At 45.2% G+C, this 26,993-nt stretch overlaps 1 protein-coding gene across 5 annotated transcripts in view; it reads left to right on the top strand.

Moving 5' to 3' along the window:
• BIN3 (bridging integrator 3) overlaps positions 1-26,993 on the top strand; it is a 53,357-nt gene that overhangs the window by 11,679 nt on the left and 14,685 nt on the right. Inside the window, exons 2-5 of one of the 5 annotated variants that reach the window (XM_055427213.2) lie at positions 17,775-17,823; positions 21,992-22,160; positions 24,063-24,103; positions 24,500-24,561. In XM_055427213.2, coding sequence (XP_055283188.2) covers positions 24,534-24,561 — 28 coding nt within the window. In that variant the 5' untranslated portion in view covers positions 17,775-17,823; positions 21,992-22,160; positions 24,063-24,103; positions 24,500-24,533. Of the gene's footprint in view, positions 1-17,774; positions 17,824-21,991; positions 22,161-24,062; positions 24,126-24,499; positions 24,562-26,993 lie in introns of all 5 variants that reach the window. The other 4 variants (XM_055427212.2, XM_055427208.2, XM_055427211.2 and 1 more) reach the window with 4 other exon arrangements.

The raw sequence follows: 26,993 nt of genomic DNA, 5'->3' as shown, positions 1-26,993 counted from the left end.
AAGGTCATAGGCGAACCAACTGGTCAGTTAATGCATGCTGAAAAGGCATTGATATAACTCAAAAGTCCAGTCTTTATATCTTTCAGTAAACTGGAAACAGAAAAATATTTCCTTATTATTATTGGGTTGGCCAAAATGTTCTTTCAGGCTTTTCTACTATCATACAGAAAAACCCTAAATGAACTTTTTGGCCAACCCAATGAGAGGCTTCTTGGCTGAAACCAGGAGCCTTCTTGTTCTGTAGCAGAAGATTAAACTCAGAGATTCTTACTAAAGTCAGAAGCACTTTTCTGCAATTTCTAGCCAATGCCATAATACAAGACAATAAATAGATATTAAATATTGGGGAAGAAGAGGAAAATCTTACAGCTATTTTTAAATGATATGACTATTTGGAAAACCTAGTTCTTTTTTTCTTGCCAGCCAAATTTCTTGGGCTATTAAGACTAGGTTAAATGTATAGGTGTGGTGACTGGTTGTGGGGTAAATATTTAGCATCCCATAGCTTTCCTGTGTACCAGGAAGATGAAGTGAAAAAGAGAATCCATTCATAGCATCACCAAAACATAAAATTCCATGGAGTGAACAAAAGACATGTAGGGCAGAAACTTTCCCCAGTAAGGGTTACTTTGGAACGTTCAGTTCAGTTCAGTTCAGTTCAGTTCAGTTGCTCGGTCGTGTCCGACTCTCCGCGACCCCATGAATCACAGCACGCCAGGCCTCCCTGTCCATCACCAATTCCCTTAGTTCACTCAAACTCATGTCCACAGAGTCGGTGATGCCATCCAGCCATCTCACTCTCCGTCGTCCCCTTCTCCTCCCGCCCCCAACCTTTCCCAGCATCAGAGTCTTTTCCAGTGAGTCAACTCGTCGCATGAGGTGGCCAAAGTATTGCAGTTTCAGCTTTAGCATCAGTCCCTCCAATGAACATCCAGGATTGATCTCCTTTAGAATGGACTGGTTGGATCTCCTTGCAGTCTAAGGGACTCTCAAGAGTCTTCTCCAACACCACAGTTCAAAAGCATCGATTCTTCGGTGATCAGCTTTCTTCACAGTCCAACTCGCACATCCATACATGACCACGGGAAAAACCATTGCCTTGACTAGATGGACTTTGGTTGGCAAAGTAATGTCTCTGCTTTTTAATATACTATCAAGGTTGGTCATAACTTTCCTTCCAAGGAGCAAGCGTCTTTTAATTTCATGGCTGCAATCAGTATCTGCAGTGATTTTGGAGCCCAAAAAAATAAAGTCTGACACTGTTTCCACTGTTTTTCCATCTATTTCCCATGAAGTGATGGGACCAGATGCCATGATCTTTGTTTTCTGAATGTTGAGCTTCAAGCCAACCTTTTCACTCTCCTCTTTCACTTTCATCAAGAGGCTTTTGAGTTCCTCTTCACTTTCTGCCATAAGGGTAGTGTCATCTGCATATCTGAGGTTATTGATATTTCTCCCAGGAATCTTGATTCCAGCTTGTGCTTCTTCCAGCCCAGTGTTCCTCATGATGTACTCTGCATATAAGTTAAATAAGCAGGGTGACAATATACAACCTTGACGTACACCTTTTCCTATTTGGAACCAGTCTGTTGTTCCATGTCCAGTTCTGACTGTTGCTTCCTGACCTGCATACAGGTTTCTCAAGAGGCAGGTCAGTTGGTCTGGGATTCCCATCTCTTTCAGAATGTTCCACAGTTTATTGTGACTTTGGCATAGTCAATGAAGCAGAAATAGATGTTTTTCTGGAACTCTCTTGCTTTCTCCATGATCCAGCGGATGTTGGCAATTTGATCTCTGGTGCCTCTGCCTTTTCTAAAACCTGCTTGAACATCTGGGAGTTCACGGTTTACATACTGCTGAAGCCTGGCTTGGAGAATTTTGAGCATGACTTTACTAGCGTGTGAGATGAGTACAATTAGTATTTAACAAAATAAATGCAGCGGACCTATATGATAAAACTCTTAAGGCCAAAGGAAATGATAAAAAGACCTGAATGACTGGAAAGAAATGTTTTGGCCCTAAACGAGCAAACCTAATATTTATAAAGATATAAGTTCTTCATAAGTTAGTTTATAATGTATTTCCACTTCATGGCAAATAGATGGGGAAACAGTGGAAACAGCAACAGACTTTATTTTTTTGGGCTCCAAAATCAATGCAGATGGTGACTGTAGCCATGAAATTAAAAGACGCTTGCTCCTTGGAAGAAAAGTTATGACCAACCTAGACAGCATATTAAAAAGCAGAGACATTACTCTGCCAATGATGGTCCGTCTAGTCAAAGCTGTGGTTTTTCCAGTAGTCGTGTATGGATGGATATGAGAGCTGGACTATAAAGAAAGCTGAGCACCGAAGCATCGATGCTTTTGAACTGTGGTATTGGAGAAGACTTGAGAGGCCCTTGGACTGCAAGAATATCCAACCAGTCCATCCTAAAGGAAATAAGTCCTGAATATTCATTGGAAGGACCGATGCCACTCCAGTGCTTTGGCCACCTGATGTGAAGAACTGACTCATCTGAAAAGACCCTGATGCTGGGAAAGATTGAAAGCAGGAGGAGAAGGGGACAACAGAGGATGAGATGGTTGGATGGCATCACTGACTCAATGGACATGAGTTTGAGTAAACTCCAGGAGTTGGTGAGGCCTGGGGTCGCAAAGAGTTGGACACAACTGAGCAACTCAACTGAACTGAATGTGTTTTCAGTAATAAATATCCTGATTTAGAAGGGAGGATACAGCATATGATTTTGAATTTCATCTTAAATCTGAAAACAAAACAAATTTAAAGTAGCCAAGAAATTACGTAAAAAAGAAATGTAATGAGAAGGATTTGCTTACTAGATATTGAGTTGTTATAAACCTAAATAATTAAATCTGTGTTGTTCGAAAGAGAGTTGACCTGCTTGTGGTATAGAGTGGAAACGTTTAACACTAATAAAATGATTTTTCAAAGATAGATTAATTTTTTGGGAGAGACTTCCCTGGTGGTCCAGTGGTTAAGACTTTGCCTTCCAATGCAGGGGATGCAGGTTCTATCCCTGACTGGGGAGCTGTGATCCCACATGCCTCATGGCCAATGTAGAACAGAAACAGTATTGTAACAAATTCAATAAAGACTTTAGAAATGTTCATTTAAAACAAAAATCTTTAAAAATATATATTTTTTAAAGATTATTTTTTTAAATCACGTTAAAGCAACTGGCTAACCATACACTCAAACTCTACATGGAGTGAAGATCTAAATATAAAAAACCACTAAAATTCATTTGGAAATGCAAGGGACACAGAATAGCCAAAACAGTCTTAGCAAAGAAGTACAAAGTTGGAGGACTTACTCTTCCCAATCTCAAAACTTACTACAAAGCAACTGTAATTAAGACAGTGTAATACTAGCATTAAGATAGATATGCAAATCGATGGAATAGAATTGAGTCCAGAAATAAACCTTTACATTGATGGTCTGTTGATTTTTAACAAGGATGCCGGGACAGTTCAATGAAAAAGGAAAGTTTTCAACCAGCAATACTGGGATAACTGGATGTCCCCATGCAAAACAATGAAGTAGGACCCTTACCTACACTATGTACTAAAGTTAGAAAGGATCAAAGCCCTAAATGTAAGAGCTGAAACTAGAACACTCTAAGTAAAGAAAACATAAATGTGAATCTTCATGACCTTGGATTTGGCAAAGAATTCTTAGATACAAAAACCAAAACCACAAACAACAAAAGAAAACATAGATTTGGCTATTTCAAAATCTAAAACTTTAATTCTTCAAAGGACACCATGAAGAAAGTGGGAAAAAAACAAATCACAAATGACAGAAAATATTTGCAAAACATATATCTGATTAGGGACTTGTACCCAGAGTATATAAAGAACTCTTACAAGTCAACAGTTAAAAGAACATCAAGTTTTTAAATGGGTTAACAATTTGAATGGATGTTTCTCCACAGAAGATACACAAATGACTAATAAACACCAAAAAAGATGCTCAACATCATACTCATACATGCCACAACATGGCTAATCCTTGAAAACATTTTGCTCAGTGAAAGAAGCCGACACAAAAGGCCACATATTATATAATTCTATTTATATGAAATATCCAGAATAGGCAGATCCTTAGAGACTGAAAGTGTCTTTCTGCTACACTACAAAATGGTTCAGTTTAGTTCAGTCACTCAGTCACGTCCGACTCTTTGAGACCCCATGAACCAGGCCTCCCTGTCCATCACCAACTCCCAGAGTCCACCCAAACCCTTGTCCATTGAGTTGGTGCTGCCATCCAACCATCTAATCCTCTGTTGTCCCCTTCTCCTCCTGCCCTCAATCTTTCCCAGCATCAGGGTCTTTTCAAATGAGTCAACTCTTCTCATCAGGTGGCCACAGTATTGGAGTTTCAACTTCAACATCAGTCCTACCAATGAACACCCAGGACTGATCTCCTTTAGGATGGACTGGTTGGATCTCCTTGCAGTCCAAGGGACTCTCAAGAGTCTTCTCTAACACCACAGTTCAAAAGCATCAGTTCTTCAGCACTCAGCTTTCTTTATAGTCCAACTCTCACACCATACATGACCACTGGAAAAACCATAGCCTTGACTAGACGGACTTTTGTTGACAAAGTAATGTCTCTGCTTTTTAATATGCTGTCTAGGTTAATCATAACTTTCCTTCCAAGGATTAAGCGTCTTTTAATTACATGGCTGCAATCACCATCTGCAGTGATTTTGGAGCCCAGAAAAATAAACTCAACCACTGTTTCCCCATCTATTTGCCATGAAGTGTTGGGACTGGATGCCATGATCTTAGTTTTCTGAATGTTGAGCTTTAAAATGGTGAATGACTGTTAATAGATACAGGGTTTCCTTTTGGGTGATGAAAATGTTCTAAAATTAGTTAGTGGTGGGAATTCTCTGGCAATCCAGTGGTTAGGACTCTGCTTTCACTGCCAAGGGTGCAGGTTCAATCCCTGATCTGGGAACTAAGATCCCACAAGCTGCACAACATGGCCAAAAATAAAATTAGTGATGAGAGTTGTACAAGTCTGTGCTGCTGCTAAGTCACTTCAGTCATGTCCGACTCTGTGACCCCATAGACGGAAGCCCACCAGGCTCCCCCGTCCCTGGGATTCTCCAGGCAAGAACACTGGAGTGGGTTGCCATTTCCTTCTCCAATGTGTGAAAGTGAAAAATGAAAGTGAAGTTGCTCAGTCGTGTCCGACCCATAGCGACCCCATGGACTGTAGCCTACCAGGCTCCTCCATCCATGGGATTTTCTAGGCAAGAGTACTGGAGTGGCTTGCCATTGCCTTCTCCGGCAATGAATATACCCAAAACACCACATTGTACACTTATGAAAGAGTGAATCTTATAGTATATGAATTTCATCTCATAAAGTTGTTATTTAAAATTAATAAAGCAGGTTCTGAGTAGAGGTGACAGGTTGTGGGATTTGTGAGAGAGAAACTAGGTATATATAGTATAATATAATGTATCTATACTATATAGCATGTTATACATTATAATGTGTAATATTATGCATCTAGTTTTATCTCCCTTACAAATCCTACAAGAAACACAGTGAGGTGATTTTTTAAAAATCATGAATACAAATTCAAGGAAAATAGAAGAGACATCAACAACACTTGGTTTTCATTTGTTTCTATGCATATTTTGATTTCTTTTTTCATTTCTTCTGTGATTTGTTGGTTATTCAAAAGCGTGTTGTTCAGCCTCCATATGTTGGAATTTTTAATAGCTTTTTTTTCCTGTAATTGACATCTAATCTTACTGCATTGTGATCAGAAAAGATGCTTGGAATGATTTCAGTTTTTTTGAATTTACCAAGGCTAGATTTATGGCCCAGGATGGTGATCTATACTGAAGAAGGTTCCGTGTGCACTTAAGAAAAAGGTGAAATTCATTGTTTTGGGGTGAAATGTCCTATAGATATCAGTTAGGGCTAACTGGTCCATTGTATCATTTAAAGTTTGTGTTTCCTTTCTAATTTTCTGTTTAGTTGATCTATCCGTAGGTGTGAGTAGGGTATTAAAGTCTCCCACTATTATTGTGTTATTGTTAATTTCCCCTTTCATATTTGTTAGCATTTGCCTTACATATTGTGGTGCTCCTATGTTGGGTGCATATATATTTATAATTGTTATAGCTTCTTCTTGGAGTGATCCTTTGATCTTTATGTAGTGTCCTTTTTTGTCTCTTTTCACAGCCTTTATTTCAAAGTCTATTTTATCTGAGTATTGCTACTCCTGCTTTCTTTTGGTCTCTATTTACGTGAAATATCTTTTTCCAGCCCTTCATTTTCAGTCTGTATGTGTCCCTTGTTTTGAGGTGGGTCTCTTGTAGACAGCATATATGGGGGTCTTGTTTTTGTAGCCATTCAGGCAGTCTTTGTCTTTTGGTTGGGGCGTTCAACCCATTTACATTTAAGGTGATTATTGATAAGTATGATCCCGTTGTCATTTACTTTGTTGTTTTGGGTTCAAGTTTATACACCTTTTCTGTGTTTCCTGTCTTGAAAAAAAAAAAAGACCCTATTTTTAAAGCAAACTTCATATATATTTTTTTATAATCTTTGTGATTTTGTTTTGTTTGTTTTTTAAATATTTTTGAGAGTCTAACCTCTAGATTTTTAATCTTTGCTTTTTGGTATTTATTATCAACAACACTTGGGGTTTAGAATGCAGTTACATTGGGTGATGGACCTGGCATTTCCCAGGAAGCCAGATTGTGAACTAGCATTCAGGAAAACCAAGAACTTCCGTCATAAAATCCTCAAAGGTTCAGGAATTGGTGACCCGGGACACCTCTAGAAGTGAAGCGAAGCCAAACACTCAGGTTAGGAAGACTGGTTGAAAGCTGCCTATGAAAAAGTTGAGAGTCCTACCATCTCCTCCCCAAGTCCGTTTCCCCAGAGACTGTCCCCACCTCACCCTAGCAGAAGAATGAAGGGGCTGCACCCTGAAGAGTGTGAAGCAGAGAGTTTCTCGACGAGGGCACACAAAGGTGGATTTACTGTATGAAACTAATAAAGCTTCAGGGCCCCTTGCTTACATTGACTTTGTCCAGGGCCCTGGTAGGAAACCTAGCCATGTGTGCAAATGATCCTGTTTCCATAAACTTCGGAAATGTATTTATACTGCACTCAATTAAGAATAATACCTCTGCCTTCCTTTTTTCCGTTTTCTTTTTTTAGTACAGTTGATTTACAATGTTGTGTTAGTTTCTGCTATAGAGTAAAGTGAATCAGTTGTACAAACACATGCATCCACTCTTTTTCAGGTTCTGTTCCCATGTAGGTTGTGTGTGTGTAAGTTTCCATGTAGGTCAGACACGTCCAACTCTTTGTGACCCCGTGGACATGGCCCACCAGGCTCCTCTGTCCATGGGATTTCTCAGGCAAAAATACTGGAATGGGTTGTCATTTCCTTTTCAGGGGACCTTCCCAACCCAGGGATCAAACCTGAGTCTCCTGCATCTCCTAAATTGGCAGGCAGGTTTTTTGTTTTCTTTTTTTAACACTGAGCCACCTGTGAGGCCCCCCTTACACATTATTACAGAGTATTGAGTAGAGTTCTCTGTGCTGCACATTAAGTCCTTATTGTTTACTTATCTATTTTATATATAGTAGTATGTATATGTCAGTCCCAAACTCCCGATTTATTCCTCCCTGATCTTTTTACCTTGGTAACCATAAGTTTGTTTTCTACATCTGACTCAGTTTCTGTTTTGTAAAAGGTTCGTCTGTACCATTTTTTAGATTCCGCATAAAAGCGATATCATTTGACGTTTGCCTGACTTCACTCGGTCCTCCTTTTTCTTCTGTATATGACCCTTCGTGTCAGGCAGCTTTAGAGTAGCCTAGACCTTTTCTGAGGTGGGACAGGATTGGGGTGGGGGGATGTTGAATTGAAAGTTTGTTGTTTTGACTTCAATTTGTAAGGAGATTTTTGGAAAACTTTAATAAACCAAGTGAGAAATTACAGACTCCTAAATTGGCTAGTCAAGGCAATGGTTTTTCCTGTGGTCATGTATGGATGTGAGAGTTGGACTGTGAAGAAAGCTGATCGCCGAAGAATCGATGCTTTTGAACTGTGGTGTTGGAGAAGACTCTTGAGAGTCCCTTATACTGCAAGGAGATCCAACCAGTCCATTCTAAAGGAGATCAATCCTGGATGTTCATTGGAGGGACTGATGCTAAAGCTGAAACTCCAATACTTTGGCCACCTCATGAGACGAGTTGACTCACTGGAAAAGACTCTGATGCTGGGAAAGGTTGGGGGCGGGAGGAGAAGGGGACGACGGAGAATGAGATGGCTGGATGGCATCACCGACTCTGTGGACATGAGTTTGAGTGTACTCCGGGAGTTGGTGATGGACAGGGAGGCCTGGCGTGCTGTGATTCATGGGGTCGCGGAGAGTCGGACACGACTGAGCGACTGAACTGAACTGAACTGAACTGAAATTGGAAATACAAAGGGTATATACCTTTTTTGGTCTTCTTCAAATTTATTTTATAGTTAAAAAGAAAATTCTATAAAAATAAAACAGAACAAGTGACAAAGGGGAGCAATGAAATCATAGATATTATTCTGAAATCAAGTAAAGTGTAACAAAACAATGTCACATTGTACCGTAAGCTAGCAATTCATTAAGAGAATAGATCAGTTTTAAATAGGAGTGATGATTATTTGATAATCCAGCTAATGAAGAGGAGGAGCAAATCATATGAACATGTTGCTAAAACATTTAAATTTCTAGTGGATTTAACATGAAAGACATAACAAAGAAAACATAAAACTCATGGTATGCCCTCCTACAAGGACATCAGTGACATGCCAGTTTCTCTCATTAATTCAGAGAGCATTTAAGATTAGTCATTGTACAAGAAAATCTGAAATGTGCCCTGAAATCTTACAGTTTACTTATGAAAGAAACATGAGATTTTCATAAATTTTACAGCAGTCCTAAAATTTATATTTATATGTTACCAGTAAGCTGCATAAAAAAGCTTTTCTAAATTGTCAGTAATAGAAAACAAATTTCAATCAACGCCACTGGAAAAAAGGCTGAATTATCTTTCTTTTCTCTCTAAGAAAAAATGATTTATCAAGTCTGTGTCATATGAAGAGGCAATCATAGACTATGCAGCCCCCCAAAAAAAATGTAGAGAAATAAAGGTGTGTCAGGCAGATGATTAATAAAAATATTAGGTTATTCTTGATTTTATGATGTTCATGTTGTCAGTTTTTATAACTTGTAATTTATTATGCTCTTTTCTCTATCTAAATAAACATTCACTTTCAGACCCATTTTTACATTTGCAGTTTTGGAATCTCTTTCTTTAAAAGGGCATGCAGAATTGTGTAAGCTTAAGGGCCACAACAGCTACACCCACTTCAGGTACAGGTGAGGGCAGGACTTCTTAGGGGATGAAGTGGATGAGTGCATATGGAGTGCTGACACACCCCTTCCCCACATGCACACACACAGGGCCTCTTCTACTCCCTGAGATCCCAGAACAGTGAGCTGGGTCTTTATATCCAGTGCATGGGAGTGGAAGAATCTTCTCTAGGGAATTTCACCTCCCTCAGAGAAAAGACCAAATACTGACATCAAGGATCCCCTATAAGACTTCTCAGCCAGATCATCCTACACAATAGACAGACACTATTCCCGTAATCACAGCTGCCTTTTGGCTGCTAGTCATATACTCGAGAAGATAACCAAGAATTACTGTTCGTCCACGGGACGTATTTAGTATGAAAAATGGAAACTAAAACAAACCAAAAAAGCAATTTGAAGGGAAACTGAGACTAAAGGAAGAGGAAGCTCTTTTCAAAGCTCTCAATGAAAGCTTCAGATAAAGCATCTGATAAGTACAAACAGGTTTCTCTTTTTTTAAAAAAGACATCCTGAAAATTAAGAAGAGCTGTTGGAAATGAAAAACGTGATAGCGGAAATGAAAAACGTGATAGCAGAAATGAAAATCTCTTTAGAAATATTAAAAGGTAAGGAAACATTGAAAAAAAACAGAAATTAGAGGACCAACCAAGGTCAGCATCAGAATTATTTCAGAAATTTTTTTAAAAGGCAAACAGAAAATGGGAGTGGGTCAACAACAATAAAGTCTCCTTTAATCCAAGAACTAAAGATTATAAATGGCCAACTTGACAGAGTCCTGTGAATACCCCAGCACAATGGATAAAAACACCACAAGGTACATCGTTGAGAAATTCTGTACTGCAGAGGACGTACATCTGATCCTCGAAGCTTGCATGAAGAAAATAAAAAGCAGATCCCATGCAAAGGTTTGGGAATTGGAATGGCTTCATACTTCACCACTGAAACGTGGTGGTGAAAAGAGAAGTCAAGGAACCAGTGCCTTTGAGATTCTGGAAGAAGTCATTCCCAGCCTATAATTCTATACCCAGTCCAACTAACTATAGGGTGAGGATAGGATAAAAAGAGTTTGGGTTGTGCCGTCTCAAAAGTGATCTCCAGGACTTCTTTGGTGGTCCAGTGGCTAAGACTCCACACTCCTGATGCAGAGGGCCCGGGTTCCATCCCTGGTCAGAGAACTAGATTCCACATGCTTCAACTAAGACCTGGCACAACCAAATAAATATATTTTTTTAAAAAATGATCTCCCTCACACTTTGCCCACCCAAATGAGGAGTAAACCAAAAAAGGAGAAGACCCAGAGTCCAGGTGGAAAAGCTCCTAGGAGAGAGGCCAAAGAAATCTCTATGAAGATGGTGATGGGAGAGCCCAGTCCATCCAGACTAGGTTCAACACTCCAGTGGAGACTTTCAGGAAGGGAAGATGGTAAAACACCTACTACGTGGGAATGTACTGAGTAGATTTAGACAATTGAGAGAGGATTAGGGCTAAACAATGGCAAGCCACTCCAGTACTCTTGCCTGGAAAATCCCATGGATGGAGGAGCCTGGTAGGCTGCAGTCCATGGGGTCGCTAAGGGTCGGACACGACTGAGCGACTTCACTTTCACTTTTCACTTTCACACATTGGAGAAGGAAATGGCAACCCACTCCAGTGTTCTTGCCTGGAGAATCCCAGGGACGGGGGAGCCTGGTAGGCTTCCATCTATGGGGTCACACAGAGTCAGAAACGACTGAAGTGACTTAGCAGCAGCAGCAGGGTTAAACATAGAAAATTAAGCATGTGAAAGTAAAAACTATTTTTAGGGAAACTTATGCAGTGTTCTGAGTTCTGTGTTGCTGTGTAACAGATTACCTCCCCCCCCACCCCACCCCCCACCAACAGTGCCTCCCAACAATACCAGTTTCTGATTGTCAGGAATTTGGGAGTGGCTCAGCTGGGGAGTTTGGCTCAGGAACTCTGCTGTCTCCTGAAGATTTGGCTGAGGCTGAACAGTCTGCTGGCTGCCACAGGCAGGAAGGAAAACAAATCACATTATGTTCCTAATAGTGTATTTCATATGAATCTAACCAGATCACAGTATAACTCTGTTGAGAAGACAGAGTTGCAAATATGCCTTTGGTAATAGGGGTGAAGACCCAAAAGAGGTGCATGTGTTTGTTTAGTTAAATCTTCTTCCACGATAAAAAGTCAATAGCTAGGGCCTGAAACCTGATAATCAACGAGAGGCAATGCTCACATTTTCTGTTTAAAGATGCAAAGGTACATATCAACAAAAAAAGAACAGCCAAGTTAGCAGCGCTCATCTCAAGTGATTGAGATTGGGGAGCCTAGAACCTAATGTTTTGCTTAGCAAACATTGTTCCCTTGTTAAACAATACACATGTATAGCTTTGATAAGAGCAAAGCTTAAAGAGGAAGTCATAAAAGTAATAAAGTAAATCTAAATGAATTTTTCTGTGTTGGGGTGGAGGAGGCAGGTCTTTGTAGGACATCAAAAGAAGAAATCGTAAAGGAAAAAGACTTGGTCATTTTGACTTCATACTAATTAAAAGCCTCTGCACATTAAACACACACGTATAAAATGGAAAGGGAAACAGTAAGCCAGGAAAAGAATCCTGATACACTGTCCAAAGCACTGGTGGCAAAATATAAGCTATTTCAGTCCTTTAAAAATGTATAAACTGTTTCAATCTGTCTCAGGGTCCATTTGGCAAGTGAATCAAAACCTTGAACCTGCAGGTATCCTTTGACCCAGCAATTCCAACTAATTGTAACTCATCCTTGATGTGCCCAAAGATTAGCCATTCATTTTCATTTTCATGAGAAGCAAAACTTGAAGCAGTTGAACAGTAGGTAAGCGATGTGAGTACAAAAAGAAAACTAGTGGTACAATTGATTAATGAAATACTAGTCAGCTCTTAAAAGTCAGGCTAATTATCATACAGAGTGAAGTCAGGAAGAGAAATGTCGTATTTTAACACGTACATATGGAATCTAGAAAGATGGTGCTGATGAATGTAGAAAGATGGTGCAGGGCAGCAGTGGAGATGCTGACGTAGAGAACAGACTTATGAACACGGGGGAGGGGGGGAGGATGAGGATGAAGGGAGACAGAAGCATGGAAACATATACATTACCATATGTAAAATAGATAGCCAGTGGGAATCTGGTGAATGACTCGGAACTCAAACCAAGGCTCTGTGACAACCTAGAGGGGTAGGATGGGGTGGGAGGGAGGTTCAGTGGGAGGGAACATAATGTATACCTATCACTGATTCATGTTGATGTATGGCAGAAACCAATACAATGCTGTAAAGCAGTTATCCTTCAATTAAAAACAAATACTATAAATTAATTAAAAATAAGTAATAAAAAAAGAAAAAGGCCAATGGAAACTAAATTGGCATATAAAAACACTCCTGACATATGGTCCCTTTATTTTTTCAAAGTTGTATAAGTCATGCGTCTACTGTATGCGTGTGCACACTCACGTACACTGAGATTTGAGGCGGTGCTTTTTCTCTTGGTTTTTGTGTGTTTGTATCTGTGTTGTGTTCTTCATAGGTTTCCAAGTTTTTGACACTGATCAGGTGTTATTTTTATAGTCAAGAGGGGGAAAAAATGTAAGTTTTTTCTTAAGTTTCTTTGAGAAGTAGGGAAAGTGCAAAGAAGAGAACAGTAATCATAGTCTCACCGCCCGGAATTAACTACTAACATTTGGCATATCTGCTTCAAGCTTTGTTTTGTTTTGTGTTTTTGTTTTTTTTCCTGCAAATGTTAAAATATAGTTAACACCAAAACATTAACCTTGGTTGTCTTTTGATAGGAGACTGGGGGCTGTTTGGGTTTTTTCTGTTTTCCTCCTCTTTCTCTCTTTTTTCTCTCCTCTAGGCTTTTCTGTATTTCTTAAGTTTTCTCTGATGAGCATGTTTTACTTTATAAAGAGGTGAATTGTAATCAACTGTAAAAGGTAGAATATTTTTAGATGCCAAGTAAAGTCATCGACATTTCAAAGAAGGGCAGCAAAGTTTGAGACGCAGAACAGCTTTGATGGAACCAAGAGAAGGGAAGGGTTCCCTGTGGGTGGGAATTGCTGTATGTCCCAGTTGCCCCAAGTTTTATACCTTTTGTCCTGATGAAATTGTAAATGACAGTGTTGACAGTAAAAAAAAAAAAAAATGGACGTCCCACTTTGGGACAGGGAGTTAGGATTTGGGGAATAAATGAACAGCTACTTGGCTGAATCAGGGTGGTAGTTGTATTGGCTGAAAGAGAAAGGAAGCTAAAAAGGCAGAGTGAGACCCTATTATAGAGGCACAGTGACTGCTGGTTTCGGAAGTTCCTTCACCAGTTCTAGGGCTGGTGCAGGAAATGTACACAATGAGCATCTTGTTGTCCAGAAAGCAAGGAAGTACTAAACAAAACACACACACACTGATGTGGGTGTGTCAAAAGGACACAGGAGCCAACTAAAGGAGCTCCCAAAGCTGGAACAGTTGGAAGAACAAATAAAGTAGCATTGGGTTATAACTTAAATAAGTATGCATTTATACTGATACCAATGACTGAATAAATAAATAAACAACAGAATTCTCCCGTGCAGAATCCCAAATAACTTGTGCCAATACTCTGCCCTCCAGGAGGTAGAGTATAACTCCTCCTTAAGTATGGGCTGTTCCATAGTGGCTTCCTTCCAAAGAGGGGACGGGGCATACCAGGGTGTGGGGGTGGGAAGTGACCATAGAGTGGAGAATCCTGGGAAACACTGCTTCAGCCCAGTGACCGAGGCTCACATCACCTGTAAGAAATCACATTGAGAGACTTCCCTGGCAGTCCAGTGGTTCAGACTGTGCCTTCCAGTGCAGGGGGTACAAGTTGGATCCCTGGTTGGGGAGCTAAGATCCTACATGCCTCGAGGCCAAAAAAAAAAAGCAAAACATAGGTCAGAAGCAATATTGTTTACAAAGTCAGTAAAGAATTTTTAGAAAATTCCAATGGTAGTTTTTTTTTTCAGAAAGTCATATTTGATAGCTCAAACCGTCAGTGTGATGCGGCGAGAATGGCACTTTTACTTCGTCCCCCTACAACCCATAACCCCAATCCAGTCACAAGAAAAAGAGCAGACAAACCCCAACCGAGGGACCGTCCATAGAATACCTGACCAGCACTCCTGAAAATGGTCAGGGTCATCAGAAAACAGGGAAGGTCTGAGAAAAGATCAGGAGGAGGCTAAGGAGACTTAACAACTAAATGGAATGCAGCAGCCTGACTAGGATCCTGAACTTCAAAAGAATCTGAGGTCAAAACTAAGGGGATCTGAGTAAAGCACAGACTTTGATATCTCAGGATTGGCAGCTTAATTGTAATAAATACACCATACAACTGTAAGAGGTTAATAATAAGGGAAACTGGGTATGGAATATATGGAGTTAAGAACTGTCTTCACAATTTTTCTGTAAACCTAAAACTTTTAAAAGGAACTTTTTTAAAAGAAAAGCATTCTTCAGGCACGGAGATGGCTTTTGAGGAGGTGAACTGAAACCTGATCAGAATTGAATGATAAAGTTATAGGTGATTGTCAGTTGCTGACAGTGAGATTACAGAGACCTGGCTCCGTTTACGCAGTGCATATAACCTCTCATTTATGTAGAAGCACCCCTTTCAGCACCAGGCTCCTTCTCCTGATAACACGGTCCTCTTTTCGTTTCCTGTCTCGTAACCATGAACCCTTTGTAAAATTCATAGTATTTTAAGAAGAGGTATTGTGGTCAGATGGTTTTTCCTAGTTTCTTCAAATACATGTGAAGGAATGTGTTCACGTGAAAAAGAGTATTACACTCTGAGTAGCCGAGAGAAATATGGGCAAATCGAGGCCCTGACAGTTTGTTCTGCGTGCTGTTGTCGCATGACCCTGGGCTCGTCACTGCGCCCCTCCATATCTCCTTCTCCATCCACCAAATGAGAGGGTTGAACTGGAAAAATTTCTATGGTAACTTGCAGCTCTAAAAATACCGTGATTCTAAATTAAGATTTAGAGAGAGAGAGGCTGTGGCACCACAGATAATGGAATCGAAGCTCTTAATTCCTTTGTCTCTAGTCGGTAGTAATGTTGTGTGTGTGTGAGTTGCTCAGTCACGTCCGACTCTTTTGCAACCCCATGCACTGTAGCTTGCACTGTGGGCTTCTCTGGCCATGGGACTTCCCAGGCAAGAATACTGGAGTGGGTTGCCATTCCCTTCTCCAGGGGATCTTCCCAACCCAGAGATCGAACCCAGGTCTCCCGCATTGCGTGCCGATTCTTTACCATCGGAGCCACCAGGGAGGCAGTAGTACTAGACACCAAGAAGTTAGAATCGCTTTGACGACTGCTCTGAGTCGTGTTTAGAATTCTCATCCTGCTCCCCACATTCTTGGAAGGGAGATTCAGTGTAGAATTCAAGTTTTAGATAAGCTGAAGGGGCCATCTAGTCCAACTCCTTTGTTTTATAGTTTGTTTAAGAAACTAGTCAGAGGCAGAGACCAGGGTTTCTGATTCCTGGTCTCAAGCTTTTTATAGGCCTTATGCTTGCCACAGAGAGGGATCAGTCCTTTTGCAATGCCTCCAGGACCTCATTTGCAGTGTTACCAAAATGGTCCTTGAAGGCAGTGTCTCGCTGTCCAAAACCATTGTGTCAATCAGCTTGAGTCCCTGATCTGGGGAAAAGTAACTGGGGGGAGGGGGAGGAGTCTAAGCCTCTCCCCTTAACCTATCTTCTTCAGGTCTGAGAAAGGGAAATGGCAATTTCATTTTTTTCCCTTTCCTTTTCAGTTCCATCGCTTCCCTTCCCCTGGTAATGGCACAGCCAGAGCTGATTTGTTTACAGAAGCCACGTGAATGAGCCAGCCCCCAAAGGGTTAACACTCCCAAATTACAGGGCTGGGTTAACAATAAACAGGATGTCCTCCAGAAATTAAATTTAAACCACTGTGACTCAGGCTGGCCCATCCTCTCAACTAGATCGTTGTCTGGGGTTATTATCGGTGGTTAATTATACCATTGGGTTTAGTGGCAGCAGTTGGTCAGTGCAGGCCAGGAGAAGTCAGGCTCCGGGAGAGGGGTGTGTGTAGGGAGGGGGTGAGGGATGTGGTGGGAGCGGGAGGTTTGAATGGAAGGGACCACTGGTCCTGAACTTGGAAGGAGAGCGTTGAGGGGGGATCCAACCCGCACACCGAGGGCTCTTCCCTGATCTGATCCCAGCCAGGAATGCTTCCCTCCCTCCTGCCTGGGTAGGAGAAGCCTATGCTTCTATAGCTGTTGGGTTGCATTGTGGCCTGTTTAATTCTCAGAGTTGTAGGATCGTAGAATTTTCAGCACCTGAAGGAAGCTTGTAGACTTGTAGACTCCCAGTTTAACCCTCTTGTTTCCCAGAGTAGGAGATTAAGTCCTGGCACAGTCCTGGTGAAGGGCAGCCTGTCCGTGAGAGTGGAGGTGGGGTTAGACTCTTCCACCATGACCTTCCTCCCATCAGGGCAAGCTGTCTTCCATTTCCAGGTGGACAACCTTGAGCTGAATTCAGATTCTTCACCAAGCTAGCTTTATTTAGATGTTGTCAGTTCTTGCGGGACATAGCCCAGCCTGACTGATCCTTAATGCCCCTGCAATTTGTCCTCTCTCCCCAGCCCTACAAGAAGCTCTCCACGGTTTCAGAATTTCCCTGGTGGTCCCGTGACTAAGACTCCATGCTCTCAATGCCTGAGTTCAACCCCTGATCAGGGAACTAGATCCCACATGCTGAAACGAAGACTCAGTGCAACCAAATATATAAATACATATTTTTTAAAATCAGCTTTAAAAAAAAAAAAGAAGCCCTCCACAGTGTTTCCCTCTATAGGAAAATAGGGAAGCACCTACTACAGATGAGAGTGGGTTTTTTGTTTGTCTTCTGTATTTGTGGGGAGATGATAGTGGGTTTTGTGGTGGTTTTTTAAAGGCATGCTTTCAAGGATGAGAACTGTCCAGGTGAGCATGTGACCTCTCTGACCTAGCCACTCCCCAAGACGCCAGGTTTGTAGTGACTGTTATTAGTACAGTGTCTTGCCTTTCCTGGCTTCACCTTTGCAGTGTATTTAAACAACAGACAGTAGTGCTTAGGGGCACCTCCATCTGCGTGTCCATGGAGGACCGTTGCCCTGGAGCCCAGCCTGGCTGCTGATGGTCCTCAACCCACAGTCATATGGTATGAGTACCCTGAGGTGAGGCACCCCTTCCAGGGGAGAAGTGGCCGTACCTCATTGAATCTTTTCAGCCACATCCTTCCCCATTTCTCCTAACCTCCCTCTTCATCTCTCTCTGTCTCTTTCACAGGATTCCTTTCAAGATTGGGCAACCCAAGAAACAGATTGTCCCCAAAACAGTGAGTAACCAGTTCTTTGACTCCGAGACTCATGTGGCCTTTGTATAGAACCGGAGCTTTGACTCAGCAGGACATGGGACTGGAGAAGCTGAACTGGGGTCTTATTATTCCCAGTCGTGTCACTCTAGAACCTCACATAGGTGGGGGCTTGCAGGGCCCTCCTGTCCCAGGACACTTTATTCCCTCAGGTCAGCCTGGGCCCCTCCCCCTCCTTGGGTCACAGGTGAGGACGGACACCTGCTTCTGAGCTGCCTGTCACAGGGGTCTGGTTGTTAAAATCTGCACTTTACTGAAAGCATTCATGAAACTCACCAGGGATGTGCCCCAGACCTATATCTCTAGCCTCTTCAGGCTGCGTAATATCCCAGGGAGCCTCCCTGGGATGCCCATGTCCCCTTCTCTCTGCTGCTATATTCATTCTTAGCCAGGACCCAGAGCCACTCAGAGGAAGGGCATGATTGACTCCTACCCGCTTATGAAAAAGCAGAGACATCATTTTGCTGACAAAGGTCCATATAGTCAAAGTTATAGTTTTTCCAGTAGTCATGTCCAGGTGTGAGACTTGAACCGTGAAGAATGCTGAGCAGTGAAGAATTGATGCTTTTGAACTGTGGTGCTGGAGAAGATTCTTGAGTCCCTTGGATGGAAGGGAGATCAAACCAGTCAATCCTAAAGGAAATCAACCCTGAATATTCATTGGAAGGATGCTGAAGCTCCAATACTCTGGCCACCTGATGTGAAGAGCCAGATCATTAGAAAAGACCTTGATGCTGGGAAAGACTGAGGGCAGGAGAAGAAAGAGACAACAGTGGATGAGATGGTTGGATGGCATCACGGACTGAGTGGACATGAGTTCAAGTAACTCTGGGAGACAGAGAAGGACAGGGAAGCCTGACTTGCTACAGTCCATGGGGTCTCAAAGAGTCATGCATGACTTAGTGACTCATCAACAACAACCCTCTTGTAAGCTCACAGTTTTTATCCCCATTTTATCATCCCAACAGAAGAGGAGGAAAAATCTAGATTCTTAGAAAGTTGAAACTGTGGGACTTCTCTGGTGGTCCAGTGATTAGGACTCTGCTTCCACTGCAGGGGGGCACAGGTTCAGTCCCTGGTCAGGGAACTAAGATCCCACATGCCATGCCCTTAGAGATTGTCCAGTCCAGCCTCCAGTTTTCCTAATAAGGAGACCAATGGCCGTCGAGTTGTGGTGACTCTCTAAGGTCTTAAGCCTAATTCTGACAGAGCGGGAATTAGGACTCATGTTCAGGACTCTTGCCATTTTTTTATATGCTCTCACTTGGACTCTGAAGACCTGAGATTTTGAAATTCTAGTCAGGAATGGCCTCTTCAACCCCTCACCCACAAATCTGAGTAAGTTAAGACTCTTAAGGGTCTGACATGGGAGACCATAACTGTAAGCCCAGCACTTGTCAGCCTGCTGGAGGCCCTGCACTGTCTTCCCAGCCACTGGCAGTTCTTGTCTTAATAACCTTGGCTCAGGACTCAGGACCGGAGAAGGCAATGGCACCCACTCCAGTACTCTTGCCTGAAGAAGCCCATGGACAGAGGAGCCTGGTAGGCTGCAGTCCGTGGGGTCGCACAGAATCGGCCACGACTGAAGCAACTTAACAGCAGCAGCAGGACTCAGGGCTGGGTTTGGCTGCAAGGGAAGTTCTGAGCACTGGCTTCATCTTTGGGAAATCCACCATCAGTTCACTTAGGAGGAAATGGGCCTGCATTAAAAGACCCCTCCTGTTTTTCAAGCAAAGGCAGGCCAGGGACAGACTCAGAGCTTACCTCCCATGCAGAGGCTGAGCAGCTGTGGAGGCTGAGGCGCAGAGAATCTGGGCGTGCTGCAGCTGGCCACAGGAAGTGGGAAGGTGTGGCTTTGAGTCTCCAGAGTTTAATCCAGGGCAGATCTGAAAGGGAAGTGGTTTCGAGAAGGGTCTTTTATTCCCAGCACTCACTACCAAAAAAACAAGCAAAGAAACAAAAATGTCTCCTAACATCCCAGCCTTTATCAAAATAGCCTTTGTCCTCCGTGGAAAAGTAGTTTCTAGCTTCCTTGGCAGACTTCGTTGTTGGAAAGTCTCTGGTCTTCTATTCGGGGGGATGGCCAGGACTCCCCAGAGGAAGGGCAGATGGCAGACTCGGTACCTGTGGATGGGCCCAAGGCCTCCCTCTTCCCTTCCTAGAGTCTGTCGTGCTTGGGACAGAATTGTAGTCCTCTCACTCCTGGCATCAGGTACTCCAGACAGACTGGGTAGCTGAGTGGGTTTGTAAGCTTCTCTGTCTGGATTCCTGTCCTGGCCCTGCCACATGCTTCCTGTGAGCCTCAGCAAGTTCCTTACCCTCTCTGAGCCTTCGTTTCGGGGGGTTTATGTGTGTGTGTGTTTTTTTTTTTTTTTTTGGTCAAGCCACCCTGCTGCATATGAGGTCTTAGTTCCCCAACCAGGGTTTGAACCCCACCCGCTTGCTGCATTGAAAGTTCAGAGTTTTAACCACTGGACTGCCAAGGAAGCCCTTCTGATCCTTCATTTTCTCTTTGGTGAAGATGTTACTAGCTCCTATGTCATTGATGTGTGATGTATCTCACAGGAGGAGCAGATGAAGCACTTAACACAGTACCTGGCAGGTAGTGAGCTCTCAGCAAGTACTCACTACATAATGAGATGATAGCTGATGTGACTGCATAAACCACCAAGGACTCCACCTGTCCCAAACAGCTGGATTCCCCACTGCAACCAACTGACCCAGTCACCTGGGCCTTCAGTCTCTTAAGAGGAAATCAGAGCCAACTCATGGCTTGGAATAGAGGCCTTTGCTTCCTCGACTCCCCATAGGCACTGAATCTGTGTAGCAAGACCCTGCCTCTTTGGAGTCTCCCTCCACCCCACCAGTCCCCTCCTGGCCCCCAGACAGGCCCAAGCCGTGCAGTTGTCTCAGCATCTCTGGCAGCTGCCCCTGAACTCGGGTGACGCACTGTTTTTCCAGGCCCTCTCAGGGAGGGAACAGATGTGGCTGCCTGGGTTATTGGAAGTCGCGGCACCCTTGTCATGGGAAGAAGTGCTCATGTTATCTTCAGGGAGTTCCAGAAGTTTTCTTGGCTTGAGGGACCCAACCATCAGACACAAAGAAAGCATTGTGCATTTGCCCTCCCCATTCTCCTGTGCCCAGGTTATTAACACAAACCCCAGGATTGTCAAAGCTTTGGCTGGGAGGGTGTGTTCTCTGCAGGGGCTGACCCCTGGGATAGAAATGGAAGGATGGGCACTTGCCCACCTCCTACTCCTCAGCTTCTGCTTAGTCACCTCCCACTGCCCCAGCCCATCAAGGAGCTGGAGTGTCTTGGTACAGAAGAGAAACTGTACCTCCCTCTATAGCCAGGAAGATGGAAGACTTGGTTCTTTTTTTTTTTTTTTTAATATTTATTTATTTGACCGTACCAGGTCTTAGTTGCAGCATATGAGATCTTAGTTCCCTGACCAGGGATTGAACCCGGACCGCCCACATCTGGAGTGTGGAGTCTTAGCCACTGGACCACCAAGGATGTCCCAGACTTTGGCCTTTAAAACAAGGCTTTTCCCTGGGTCTCGCATACACCCAGAGTCCCAGCTAGGCAGGCAGGCATTCTGGAAGGTCAAAGCAGATGGGAGTCACAGCAGGTTGATTCTTCCCTTGAGAACTGTTTCCACATACAAAGTGAAAGGACCCTTTGTAACAAATCTAAGAGAGACTGCTTCCTGGAAGGGGAGTTTCTCAGCCGGCCCAGGGTTCCTGTTTCCTCACCCCAGCTTACAGCCCCAGGATGTGAGCCTGGCCCTGCCCATGGGCCTCCCTGTCTTCCCCCTGCATGTGAGTGGGCAGAAATTCTGCCCCATACTCAACAACCACAGAGCTCCTACCATGTGGCAGTCTGGCCCAGGCCCTGGAGACGAGCCACGAGCTGCTCGGCCCCTCTGGCCACCCCGAGCCTCTGTGAATGCTGAGGCGGTCTCGGTGCTTGATCCTCCCAGCGCTGACCTCGCCAGCCAGACCTGACCCGCCGATGGTCGCACACATGTGTTTACACTTACATTGTTGACTGGGGTCCAGTTGCCTTTTTGGCAAAGGCATCAGGCGTCCAAAGATGTTCAAATCTTTTGTGTTTGGCTCCTTTCCTCAGCACGGATACACCTTGGAACGAGACTTCAGCGTGTCCCTTGATCCCCTAAGCCATCATCTGAGAGTCTAGAATCCGGGTGCTGTGCCTCTCAGATCTTTCCCCAGGGGACCAGAGACCTCCGGAACAGTGAGCTGTGGAAGTAGCCCCAGGTGGCTACCGGAGACAGGAGGTGAAGCATCCTTGACCTTCTCTTAGGCTTGTCAGTGTGTAGAGCAAGAGCCCCAAGTTCCCACCCGACACACTTCTCTGCTTCCAGCCTAAGATCCCCAGGTTTCTCCTGAGTCAGCTGGAAACCTGCAGTCCTTTCACATGCAAGGACCAGCAGTGGCACCCAGGGAGACGAGGTTCCCTGACACCCCACACAGCACCCTGGGGATTGTACAGAAGCGTGCTGCAAGCCAGGCCTTCACCTCCTATCTGCTCTTGATCTTCAGGAGAGCAAACTCTGGCCATGGTGACCTTCATTTCAATTACATCTTTTTGGCCAAAAAATGCTTGTAAGATATGAAGACTCTGCTGGGGCACCAGTGACGAGGCTTTTTGTTTGTTTTGGGAGTTTGTTTGGTTTTTTTTTTCTTGTTTGTGCCAAGTGGCTTATGGGGTTTTAGTTCCCCGACCAGGGATTGAACCTGGGCCCTCTGCATTGGGAGTTCATAGTCTTAGCCCCAGGACCAGCAGGTAGGTCCTGTGAATGTAGTTTTTTGGTTTTTGTTTTTTTTTTTTAAAAGACCTGAACGTGGAGTCTGCATTCTAGCCCTGCTGTCCCACAAATTAAGCCTGTGTCCTGAAGTAAATCACTGCCTCTGGCAGCATGCTCCTCACTCACCACATGAAACCCTTGGCCTGGGTAATGTACCTCCATCCAGACGTGCAGCGTGAGGCCAATGTGGGGGAACAGCGCATGAGTCTTTGATGGTAACTGCAGATTTGCGTGCCTCACCTCTAACCTGTATGTCCAGTGACAGGGTTTAGGGCTCTCCCTAGTAGGAGTCTGGGTGGCAGCCAGGAAGGCCCTCTCGGAGGTCATGGCCTCCGTTCATCAGCTGAGGCTTTCCCCACTTTGGTAGCATGACAGTTAAGGGTACAGACCTGCGAGCCGGGCTGCCTTGTCCGTATTCAAACCCTAGGCCTCCTGCTCAGTAGCGGTGTGACCTTGATCAGCTGACATCCCTCTGTCCCAAGGACCTCAGTGTGGTGAGGGCCCTCAGCACACCTGCCTGCCAAGTGACTGCTGGAAGACAAACCAGCTATGGGAACGTGCGGGGAGCAATTAGGCCTCCTTGGGAGAGGACAAAGCAGAGGCAAGGCTTTGTCCTCCCATGGGACTCCACTGGCCACTCTCCTAAGATCACTGCCTGGGCCCTGCATGACCGATGGGGAGATTCAGGCTCTAGAAGTGCAGGTGACTTTCCTCACTTCACCTGCTGTGTCAGTCAAGGAATTGGGGTCCAGGCGCACACCCAGTCGGTTTAAATATCGAGGAAACCTGGTAACTCATCCAGAGTTTAGATAGCCTTGTTGAGTCGATAATGATATTTGTGATGGGCGCATCCCCACGCACAGAGCAGTGATCCTGTGTCTTTCACGATCCACCTGAACCTCTCAGGCTCGGGACTTGGGAGGAAACCGGGTTGGTGGGGAGCTGGATCCCGCCCCAGAGCCTGCCTAGCACAGGGACAGGATGAGACTCCAACCCGCCCGCTTTCCTCCAAGCCTGGGTGAGGAGTTTCTGTCACACTCTGAGCCCCTTACCTGCCCGCCCCCCACCCATGGGGAGGGGAGTGGTGTAGGGAGCACAGCCCAGCCTCACTCCCTGCGGGGGCAGACAGAGCAGAGATCCGCTGGTACCTGCCTGGCTGGCCCGTCTGGGAGGGGAAGCCTTCACCCTAAATCAAACAATTAATTTGGGAACACAAGGCTCCTGTGTTGTGAGTGGCGCTTGTGTGGACTGGATGGCGTTGTTTTCTGCAGAAGGGGTTGCGGGGAGGTCGGGCCGGGAGTTTCATAGGTGGCAGATCTTTTCCAATGTGCTGTCAGTCTTCCAGTGATTGAGTTATCACTTCCTTTTCAGGTGGAGAGAGACTTTGAACGAGAGTATGGAAAACTCCAGCAGTGAGTGTCAGCCCCGAGAAAGGTGGGCGGGAAGGGGGTTCTGCTTGGGAAAGAGTCTCCTGCCCAGTCTCACTTCCCACATCACCTCATCCACTGACCATCCATCCTGTTGGCACCCCAGGAGCCAGGGCAGTTCAGTCCACCACTGGCCAGAAATTCTGCCCTGAGTGGTGACTGCCTAATAGTGATTATCTCGTAGCCTTTGGGTGTGTGGCGTTGCGCCAAGCTTGTAGTGGCCCTTCAGTCAGTAGGAACATCCTTGCAGAGTGGGGCTCCTCCTCCTCCTCCTGGCAGGAGCCCTGAGTCCCACATAGGGTGCAGTTCAGATGGGTGGGCGAACAGGGGCAGAGGCAGCTGGGCGATGCCAGGTTCCAGGCCCATACTGCTGCCTTGCAGGCTGGAGGAGCAGACCAAGAGACTGCAGAAGGACATGAAGAAGAGCACGGACGCCGACCTGGGTAGGTGACCCCGCCCCCGCACTCAGCCCGGATGGGAGAAGGGCAGAGGTGGTCACCCTCCTCACTCAGTCCCTGGGGCTGGCTTTGAAGCAGGTGCACTTAGTAGTCGCCACACAGATGTCCCTGAGAAGTGGCACGGGGCCACATTTCACGTAGCAGACTACCGCTCTCCACTTTCCCTGGGACAGCAGCCGCCACCAGCAATAGGTGGAGGCCAGCGTCTGGGGTCTGTGCCCCAGAGCCTCCTGCCAGAGCTCATCCAAGGGATGGGAGGTTCTGGTCTGACCCCTGCTCTCCTGACTCCCAGTGTCTCCACACTGTGTATAGCAAGCCACAGGTCTGAGTTTGAGTCCGTCCATTCTTTCTTTTTTTTTTTTTTAGTCCAATTTTTAATTAAATCGCACACAATCCAGGGCATCAAGTCCCACCAACTTCATTAGAAACCACCTGGGGTGATGGAGGGACTGGAAGAGACGGGTGGTGAGAAGACCCACTCTCCCCAGCCTTTTGCTGCAGGGACTGAGAAACATCAGGAGTTACCCCCCAAAAGTTGGGTGGAACGAAACATCTAACAGAAGGGACAGGAGTCATGAAAGCCACCCTGAGGCCTGGAAGGTGGGGATGAGCGGAAGGGAAGATTCTTTCAGCCTTAAACTCAGGGATGTTTGCAGTTGTTAGCTGAATGCTTTCATCTAGGTCAGGTTACCACCCCAGCCCTTCAGGAACTGTATCTTGAGGGGGCCTGACACAGCTGAGGTAGAAAGCTCTGAGCTGACCCTTGCTCCCTCAGCACCTCCTGGGGAGGCATAGTTCGCAGAAGCCAAAGTGGTTCCCTGGCTCCACTTCTGGGAGGCTGTTCCCTGAGCCAGGTAGTTGTGCCAGGTGGCAGCTGCCCCTTACGGCAGTGAGACGAGGAAAACTGGTGCTGGGGACCGGGGGAGAGTGTCAGCCACCCTGCTGAGCCTGTGAAGGACATAGCACGTTCAAACAGTGGAAACGTGGGGTGCAGATGGCTGGGACAGGGAGCTCTCCCAGGGTGCAGCCCATTTCCAGGCCGCTTCCCAGCAGCCCTTGTGGGTGCCAGGACCAGGCTTGTACCGTCGACCTTTCCCCCCTTTCATGGCACCTGCTGGTCTCATCACAGAGAAGACGGAATGTTTGTCCATTTCCTCCCTCAGCCCATCCATTCCTTCTTTTGTAGGAGTTAGTTCCGAGTCACCTGGAGTCCATCTTTCTTTGTGGCTCCTACTGTCTTCCCAGCAGGAGATGCTGTGGCCTGGGCTTCCTTTCCCTCCCGCTTCCCCATACTCCTCAGAATGTGAATGGAAGGAATAGAACATCAGGGATCTGTGAGGTGGATTCTGACTGTAGCGAGCACAGGTTTTTAACAAATAAATTTACCAGGATAAATGGCCAACCTCTGGGGCCTCAGATTCCTGACCTCTTCTGTCCCAAGTCAGAAGCGGAGTCTGGGCAGAGAAAGCCCTCCTAACACAGTGGTGCCCTCACCCATCTCAAAGCCTGCATCCCCCAGTCCAGGCAGCCTCACACCCTGGCAGCTGGTGCGTCAGAGGCAGTGACCGCCCGCTGTAGTGCGGATGGCCCGGCCCACCCCCAGGCTCTGAGTCATCAGGTCTGGGCGAGACCTGAAACTCTGTGTTTCTAGCCAATTCCCAGGCAGCACTGATGCTGCTGGTCCAGGGACCCCACTTTGAAAACTACTGCTCCAGAGAATCAGGAGGAATCAGATTATGCCTTTCCTGGTCTTGGAAATCCCTGAGCTGGTGCCTGGACAGGATCTCGTCTCCAAAGCTGTGGGTCCAAAACAAATCAAAGAGGCATGACCAGTCCCCTCTGGGTCCTCCTCAACCCTGACACTCCCGGGTTGTGTTAAGGCCCTAGAGTCTCACGTGGCATCTGAGACTTCGAGCTGTCCAAGGTACAAAGCCCACCAAGCCTCCTGATTTGTACTGGTCTGGCCATGCCCCTCCCCTGACCCTGCCAAGCTAGGGTGAGGGCTGTGAGCTGCTCCAGTGGAGAGCGGGGGGCCCTCTGTTCATGCAGGCCAGTCATGTCTCACAGTGGCATTCCAGACCCACTGCCACCCTGCAGATACTTGCTTTTCATTCACTTCAGGTGGTCCTGGCAAAGAGACATCTCATGAAGATGAGGCACCTGTAGGAAAGAGAAGGAAAATTGGGAAGAAAGTCTTCCCTCCCGACCTTTGCCTTTTGGGGGTTTTCTCCTCAACTATTAAAAAAAAGCAGCGGAAGAAATTTTTCAAAAGCATTTCTAGATTCGTTGAGGTTTTTTCATCTTTTAGTGATGTTGTCTGCAGCCATTTCATGATCCTGTCAAGGTGCATGCGAGTCTGTGCCTAAACCTTCAAAGTTGCTTTACTTTTTTTTTTTTTTTTTAAAGAGGGTTTTTCC

This window comes from Moschus berezovskii, chromosome 7, assembly GCF_049115385.1.
Source record: "Moschus berezovskii isolate FMDL1 chromosome 7, NW_MosBer_1.0, whole genome shotgun sequence".
Classification (NCBI taxonomy): Eukaryota; Metazoa; Chordata; class Mammalia; order Artiodactyla; family Moschidae; genus Moschus; species Moschus berezovskii.
This window is presented reverse-complemented; position numbering and strand designations above follow the sequence as displayed.